The following is a 9207-nucleotide window of genomic DNA, read 5'->3' as shown; positions in this document are numbered from 1 at the left end:
CTTCCTTAAATTAAATTCTAATTGGAACATGCCATTTTTCCCCACACTGAGACTCTGAGTGTTATAGGCCCTATGGAAGAAAGTAATGAAAATAAAGAAAAGGTAGGAAGAAAGAATTAATAGATGTCTTTGTACTTCCCAAATCTATTAATAAACTTTGATTTTGACTGCTTTTTGACTTGCATTTATTTCTCTCCAGAGCTTGAGTTAATTTATTAACCTTGTTTCATTAAATTTCTAAATCTTATGTAATTTAGAAGACCTATGATAAATACCGTTGTGTTTTTTTTTGTTGGTTGATTTGCTTTTTTAGATTCCTCCTGAAGATACAGCATCCACCCGATCTTCATTCACTGTCCAGGACCTTAAACCTTTTACAGAATATGTCTTTAGGATTCGCTGTATGAAGGAAGATGGTAAAGGATTCTGGAGTGACTGGAGTGCAGAAGCAAGAGGGATTACATACGAAGATAGTAAGTAAATAAGTATATGAAGAAATGAAACTACTGGAATTCCGGCTCTGAATTCTGTCTGCTTTTAATAATGTAGACCTCATTGCTTACGTTGTGGTAATTTTATTCAAACTAGGACTTGACACTTTTATTTTTAAGGACATTAAGATACAAAATTTAATGTGCATTGTTGATAGTATAAGTGTATTTATACCTAATTAAATAAAATTTCAAGGAATGATGATTTAACAGTTGATAAGTCCAGAACATTTTATTAAAGGAGAGTAGTCCAGAGCTATCCCTAACTAGAAAATCATATCCTGACTCATTAAAATCACACTAGCTAGCAAAGTACACCATAGACCCTTACATCAAAAAAGACATTTGTGCTATATTTTTTTATTCATTGTTTTCTAACAGCACTTGATAAGACCCTGGAAAAAGATCCTTAAGTTTTGGTTGGTTGGTTGATTTTCATTTTCCTTTTTTCCTCATGATGCAGCATAAAAATGTATAAATAAAGTGGTGTACCATTTCAAGTAAGATTTCCTCTCCAAAACAGCTAGCATTACTAATTTCTGTAGCCATCAAGAAATAGCCCTATAGCATAGAGATTTTTCTTTTTGAACATTTTCCTATCACAATCTCACCCTTTAGGAGTCAGTGGCAACAATCATGGCTTAAACCTCCTCTACTGCCTCTATCCCTTCACTTCCAGTTCTACTAGAGGTTTAGATAGGTAGTGAATTGAGAATGTCAAAGGCATAAAGTAAAGTACCCTTCTCCAAGAAGGATTTTCTCTCATTCTCATAAATACCAGGAAAGAAAGCAATCCTGCTATTGCTGGTTCGGGGGTCCTCAACCAGATTCCTTTCTCTTGGCCAGGAATACTTAAACTAGATACTTGGGGCCTTTTTAAAAGTACTTGGGTCAATTTGGGTGAGTTCCTGAACTGCTTAAAATGTAGACAAAATATGCTGGCTAGCGCCTCTGTGCATTTTCTGGGGAGGTGGGTGGTACCTTTGTCAAATGAAAGAGATCACTAGAGCCCAAAAAGTTATGAATCATTAATTAACTTAGTGAATGAAGCCTCTAGGTTTACTTTATTTATAACCCATAAAATTTTCTTTATAATTTTGTGTTCTTACGTATTTTTATACTTATGAATTTATCTGTTTTATGAATTTATCTGTTTGAACCCCCTCCCTGCACATTCAGCCTTTTCCCCCACCTGCTGGTCTGCTGTTGCCCTTTTCTGTTTTATCAGCTATGATTACCTCTTCATGATCACATCACTGCTTAGATTTTATTGCGATCCCTTTTCAAATTCTATTGAATACCATATTTTGCAATTTTTATAAAATTTTTAAAAATCAGTTGATCCTACAGGAATTTTAAAAACCTAATCACTAGCATTTGATACTTTGTTTATAAAGTGCATTTTTTCACATGGTTGGTGATTATCACAACAGTCTTGTGAATTCATTTGTATCATATCCTATTATACTGAATCATCCTAACATAACGTAATAAACTTATACTATATTTACTCCATTTTTAAGTTTGTTTTATATTCTTACATTTATACATGTAAGGGTTTTAAGCATATATTTCAATATGCTTTTCAATTTTATTTTTAGCAGTAAGAAATAGTAATGCATGTATAGTCATGAGATGTAAAATACAGCATAGGGAATATAGTCAATGGTATTGTAATCGCTATGTACAGTGTCAGGGGTAGTAGACTTGCGGGGGTGGTTATCACTTTGTGAGGGGTGTAAATGTCTAATCATTATGTTGTTTTGTACACCTGAAACTAATTAAAAACAAGAAATAGCAATGCATCTTTAGTTATTGTTTAAGATATATTTGTAGCTTTACAATTTTAAAATTATAAAAGAGTCCAATAAATCTAAATCATCATGCTATCACCCTGACTAAAGGAAGACCCAGGCATATCATGCTGGGTTGGGAAAATGCTGGTATAAAAGAAACACCATGTGATTGGAGAGCAAGAATATTAGGAACAAAGGAAGAGAATAATTTCCAGAATTGTATTTTACTGTTATAATGAAAACTTTTATTTTAAAGAGTTTATGTCATTTCTTTAGGACCATCCAAGGCACCAAGTTTCTGGTATAAGATTGAGCCATTCCATACTCATGGCTATAGATCTGTACAACTCATATGGAAGGTAAAAAAAAACACATGTGCATAATTATTTTATCTCTTACATAAATACATTGTATATTGTATAAGTGGAGTTCTTTTAACTTAAATTTTTATTCATACTAATATCCGCAAAGCATTTGATAACTATTTTTAATAAATAAAAACACAAAACTTTATAGACACTATCCAGAAGTCAGGTTCATAAACTGCAGGTAATACCTCATAGATACTTGAACACAGTTCTATGAAACTTCTGTAAGAAGTGGACCTTGTTTTCTGTTGAACTTTTCTGAGTGCCTCAGGAAATAATAATGGTTTGGGGCAGAGGTCAGCAAACTTTCGAGACAGAAGAGCCGCTGGGGGTCAGCAAACTGCAGCTCATGAACTGTGGCTCTGAAGTAACATTGAAAATGAAAATAAAAGTATCATCGTTTTATTTATAAAATTTTTAAAGGATATTCACATAATGGTGATTATGTGAAAATATATTTATGGCTCTTGAATAATTTTTAAATTGTTGTGAGGGACAGAATTGGCTGTTCCAAGGGTCAGCAAACTTTTGAGATGGAACGCACCTCGCAAGCCACAGTTTGCAGACCCCTGGTTTGGGTTAATCAAAATGTATGCCAATAATAGGAAATAAAAATTATTGTGCCCTCCATAAATGTTCATGACTAAATCATTCTAAAAACAGGTAGAGAAAAATAGTCATAAAATAACTTAGGCCCACTTAGCCACAGTGCAGAATTGTATACAGAACTAAAAGGTAACAGAATGATGCTACTTTTCCTCTTAGTTGAAGTCATGCTTTTACTCTTAAATTAGTATGTAATAGTTTTACTTTAGTAGTGAGTTCAAAATGAGATTGTCAGTCCATTTCAATAAATATTTAGAGATTTGACCTAATAGAATTTGTGAATATGAAAAAATAATACTTAACTCTATTCAATATTTATGAAATACGTTTTTAAAATATTTTATTGCAGACATTGCCTCCTTTTGAAGCCAATGGAAAAATCTTGGATTATGAAGTGACTCTCAAAAGATGGAAATCACATTTACAAAATTACACAGTTAATGACACAAAACTGACAGTAAATCTCACAAATGATCACTATATAGCAACTCTGACAGCAAGAAATTTGGTTGGCAAATCAGATGCATCTGTTTTAACTATTCCTGCCTGTGACTTTCAAGGTTTGTGTCTGTGAGATGGGACCTGATTTGTGGGTGGGGAAAGGTGATTAACTATGGACAGGGCTCCTATAAAAACATAAATATTCGAAGACCATCTCCTCAGTATCAGTGGATGAACATAGTTTTACAAATCAGTCTGCAGCCAAATAATCTACATGTCTCTCTTAAACTTTGCTTTAAGCTCCTTAATAAGCATTTTCTGATTATGTATATTTATCTGGTTTTTATAAATATTATTTTAAGGTTTGGGAACTTTATGACTTAAATATATTATTTATCTGTAGCTTTCAAAGAAGAAAAAATTGCAATTTATATACACAAACATTTGAAGAATTTTGGAAAGGGAAGAATTTAAGTTTCAAATACGTTGATTATCTACATGTAAATTTTAATGAAGCGCTTTTATACATGTTAATACAGAGGGTGCCAAAAACATGTATACACATTTTAGAAAGGAAAACTGTATTAAAATTAGATACTCAATATACACCGATAACAAAAGATGAATACAAGTCACGTTTGACTTCTGCAGTTACTAGAGGTGCTCAGAGTGGTTACTATCAGCATCCAGACACTTTTGATTACGGCGAACTACTTTTTAAGCATAGTTAATATCTTTTAAAATGTGTGTACATTTTTTGGCTCCCCTGGTATGTGCTACAAAAACTGATAGCAAGATAGATCACATGGTTGTGGAAATGAATGTAAAATATCATAATTTCAAATTTTTAAATGTTTATTTATCATTGATATTCAAACTTTATTTTAAAGCTACTCGCCCCATAACGGATCTTAAAGCATTTCCCAAAGATAACATGCTTTGGGTAGAATGGACTGCTCCAAAAGAATCTGTAAACAAATACATACTTGAGTGGTGTGTGCTATCAGATAAATCACCCTGTGTTCTAGACTGGCAACAAGAAGATGGTAATGTGCATCGCACCTATTTAAAAGGTATACCTAACTTAAACATTTAAATTGATACACTTTTTATAACTCTTTAGACAGATTTTTCTTTTACATACTGTCTTCTGCTTTATAGGCATTGTGGTCCATTGAGAAGACTTCCAGTTTATCATAGGTACTAGTATAGTAAAGCCTTGGATTGTGAGTGACTTGATTTACGAGTGTTCCACAAGACGAGCATTTCTATTAGGTTGGTGCAAAAGTAATAGCGGTTTTGGCAAAAAACAAACACTATTACTTTTGCACCAACCTAATAATACATTTTAACTTAGTAAATGAGCGATGTCTTGCAATATGAGTAGTTTGTTTCAAGAACAAATTATGCTCGCAAACCGAGGTATCACTGTATATCTAGTTTACTAGATATGTGACTCTCAGCAAGTCACACTTAACCTCTGTGAGCTGCAGGGTCTGTTTATGGACAGAGTAGGGCAATACTATCTTCTCTTGATACTCCAGTACTGTTTTGATCATCAAATGAACATTCACAAAACTGTAAACTTGGAGAGAAATACAAGATACCCTCTCCTGCTAACTAGTTGTATGGTCTCTGTACCTGATTTAACTCCCTTATCCTTCAGTGAGAAAATACTTTGCTGCATCATCTGGGTGACTTGCTAACTTCTCACAGCTGTTGAATAGGGGAAACACACGTAGAACTCAGATTTCCTTATGTATTTTCACTGGAAATACTAAGGACAGGAAGTAATGATATTATAGAGTTCCAAAATAGATTGCTCTGTGTTTTAAGGTACTACCTGTTAGGTACCTTTGAAGTGTTATAACAGCTTTAAAGACAAAACAAAAACATTCAGCTTATATATGTTTTTTCAGTAAAGAAGGATAACTAGAATTCACATTATGAGTAATGTCATTAATCAGAGAGAAGCTTGAGCAGACATACATGCCATACCAACAAGGTAAAGTTTGTAAGCTTTATTCATAAAATAGAGTGTTTGGCCCTCGTTAACCTACTATTTAATACACAATTTTAATAAACTTAGCTGTTTATCAACCTTATCAAATTATAAAAGCATGGTGAAGCTAGAGAGGAGACAGATTGGTAATAACTAGACAATAGAAGCTTTTTGATAAAGCACAACATAGCCTCTGGAGACCTTCAGGTTGCACAGGTATCAATAGCCCTGATGACATCACTGGATTACAGCAGAATATAAAAAAGTCATTCATCTTATTGATAATATTGAGCTATCAAGAAAAGGTAAAATTACTCTGTTTAAGATGGCAATGGATCATATATTACTTCATGAGTAATACTTAAGGAAATGTAAATTTCGGTTGAAGGTGTAACTTCTGTATAACACCTTATTTTCTGATGTACACAGATAAAATGCTTTATTAAAAAAAACTTACTATTGCATGCTAAAGGAATAGAAAACGTTAATTTGGGGAGATTATAAAGAAGTATTCAAGATTATTTTTTCTTTTAAAATTGTGTTACTTTCTGGGGGAAATAATGCTAAACTTTCTGGGGGAAATAATGCTAATTCTGTTTTTCCATCAGCTAACAAACTAGGGCCATTAGTGCTTTCTCTAGCTCTTATTTGGTGGCATCTTGCTCATCAGGCAGGTACCAGAGAATTAGGTAAGATTTACAAAAACTGTCAAACAGGAAGTAAGACCCAGGATAATTTGAAATCAGTGTTTTATAAATCCTGAATATAAATGCAATCATTACTTTTACTGACAATATAAAATTTTTTTATCCACTGTATTGGCAATAAAAGTAACCTTTTACTTTCATAATTAGTTTTACATTACTAAGCTTGAATCCAGTGCACAAAAGGCAGTGCTTACCTTAAAAAGCTGCAGTTTTAAAAGAAAGTTCAGTGGTCATGAAATTATAATGCAAAAATAAATAATGGAGTTAGACATTTTTGTTATAGAAAAAGCAATGCTTAATCTACTGTTTTTACTTTAGGGAACCTAGCAGAGAGCAAATGTTATTTGATAACAGTTACTCCAGTGTATGACAATGGACCAGGAAGCCCCGAGTCTATAAAGGCGTACCTTAAACAAGCTCGTAAGTCCAAACTCACTTTCTTTGAAAAATGTTGAGCTTTGTATTAACAAAGACATTTTATCCCTTTTAAACAAGGATATGTCTCGTTATGTTGAAATAACTTTATGATAATGAAATTTTACTAAACTCTAACAATTTTCACTTAGCAAATACCTTTATTCTTTTCCAGCACCTTCCAAAGGACCTACTGTTAGGACAAAAAAAGTGGGGAAGAATGAAGCTGTCTTAGAGTGGGACCAGCTTCCTGTTGATGTTCAGAATGGATTTATCAGAAATTATACAATATTTTATAAAACCAACATTGGAAATGAAACCGGTACTAAAACTATAGATTATTTTTTTCTTATATTAAGTCTCACCATCTTATATTATACATCTTAGTATATTATCCTCAGAAAAGAGATATCTGAGAATATGCCTTATGGTTGCGTTCATGGTTCTATTAAAGAAATATTGTGTTGTGCTTAGAAGAGAAGGATATTTTATCACAGTTATGAAAGTTGTTTACTGGTAAACTATATTATTTCTTTTAATACTTTCACAATGTCAAATATATGCCAAGTGAAGCAAAAACATTGAATAGTTGAATAATGCATACTTATGGATTTGTTCCAGCTGTGAATGTGGATTCTTCCCACACAGAATATACACTGTCCTCTTTGACTAGTGACACTTTGTATATGGTACGAATGGCAGCATACACAGACGAAGGTGGAATGGATGGTCCAGAATTCACTTTTACTACACCAAAGTTTGGTAAGAAATAATGACATTTAGTCTTCCTTTTCTGTTTGTCTTTTTAAAATTTAATCAGACTAAAAATGGACTTAGTTTATATGCTAAAATTTTGTTAAAAGAACATCTTTGGATTCATAGAAATGAAGTGTGAAGTATTCAGAAATTAGGACATTTATGTGTTGTTTATCTGGTTTTAGTTGTTTTCTTTAAACTATAGAAAATATTTTCCTCACCTTTTTTCTTGTTTTCTTTAACTGTTTCTGACTGATTTCACCTATACCCTAATAAATCCCAAAAGAATTTGGGCATCTTTCTATATAAGTTCACTTTTTTCCACCGGCAAAACTTGGGTGTGGCCTCTTTCCTTCTTCTCCTTTTGTAGGTAGGTTGCTGGAAAGACTAGTGTACCCCTGCAGTCCTCCACCTCCATACCTCCAGCTCAGTCTTTAACCTGCTGAAACCAGGCTTCCAGTCCACCACTCCACTGACACCTCTCTGGCGTCATTCATAGAAGACCTCTTAGTTGTCATATCCAGCAGATGCTTTTTAGTCTTCATATTTTTTTCCTACATTTCTCAGCATTTGACTCTGTTGGCCTCTCCATCCTTGGAACTGCTTTTTCCCTTGGTCTTCCAACCTTTTTTTTTTTTATTATTTATATTTCAAATGGCACTCTCTTGAGTCTCCTCCTCTCTGCTACTTCCTTTTTGGTCTCCTTTTCTGCTCTTTTAATGGTTTGTATTCTCTAGAGCCCTGTTCTTGGCCCTATTTTCTTACCTGCCAATTCAATCAGCCTATTCCCTGTCCATGACTTCAGCCATCCCCTCTTTCTTTCCCATATATACTTACCTTTCTTTGTTCCATGCCACATCTATCCAAGTCTAGGCCAAAGCCAGAAATTTGGATGCAATTTTAGTCGATTTTTGCTTTTTTTTTTTTTTTCTGGCTTACATAAGCCAAGTATCAAGACCTATTGATTATACCTTCTAATTAATGCTTGTGCATGTCCTTTCATAATCTCTTTCATTGACCCTAAGCTTCTCACCATTTTCTCTATCTTTTTCTGTCTTTCCCAATGCTTTGCCCTATGTTAGGTCTTCAGCTTCATTTGTTTTTAGCTATTCCTTTAGCCTTCCTTAAGCAGACTTAAGCAACATTTTTTCTTGTTCTTACTACATTTTAAATCACTATAGAAACTAAGCTACCTTATTATAATTATATTTGTCACCCAACCCCACATACCAACACACTCAATGATAAATAGTAAGCTTCATATTCCTTATTGGTTGAATGATTGTTAAATGAGAATACGTAAATGGATGAACAACTACATAGAATAGACAATAAAAGATCTGGAGCTTTGCTTTAATGGCCAATAATAAATATAGTTTCTGGAATAAGATTTGTAGTGACAGTTAGAATATATATGTAATAAATATTTGAAATCAAGCTTTGTGCCATGATCTTCAGAAAAATAAAAATAACCTTTTAAAATATTATCCTGATTATAAAAGTAATGTTCAATATACAGAATTTGTATTATACAGTAAAATACAAAGTGAGAGAAAAGTCACTCCTAAATCCCTCATGAAAATTATCTCTTAACATAATTTGTATATCCTAGTTTTTTTATGCATA

At 33.0% G+C, this 9207-nt stretch overlaps 1 protein-coding gene across 1 annotated transcript in view; it reads left to right on the top strand.

Annotated features, from left to right (window-relative positions):
- The window catches only part of IL6ST (interleukin 6 cytokine family signal transducer), a 25879-nt gene that overhangs the window by 5248 nt on the left and 11424 nt on the right, over positions 1-9207 (top strand). Inside the window, exons 4-10 of the mRNA XM_019641453.1 lie at positions 314-473; positions 2564-2646; positions 3611-3821; positions 4593-4775; positions 6730-6831; positions 7001-7147; positions 7447-7587. Of these exons, the coding sequence (XP_019496998.1) occupies positions 314-473; positions 2564-2646; positions 3611-3821; positions 4593-4775; positions 6730-6831; positions 7001-7147; positions 7447-7587 (1027 nt within the window). The remainder of the gene's footprint in view (positions 1-313; positions 474-2563; positions 2647-3610; positions 3822-4592; positions 4776-6729; positions 6832-7000; positions 7148-7446; positions 7588-9207) is intronic.

This window comes from Hipposideros armiger, unplaced genomic scaffold, assembly GCF_001890085.2.
Source record: "Hipposideros armiger isolate ML-2016 unplaced genomic scaffold, ASM189008v1 scaffold_60, whole genome shotgun sequence".
Taxonomy (NCBI): Eukaryota; Metazoa; Chordata; class Mammalia; order Chiroptera; family Hipposideridae; genus Hipposideros; species Hipposideros armiger.
The sequence above is the reverse complement of the archived record's forward strand: the minus strand, read 5'-3'. Positions and strand labels throughout refer to the sequence as shown.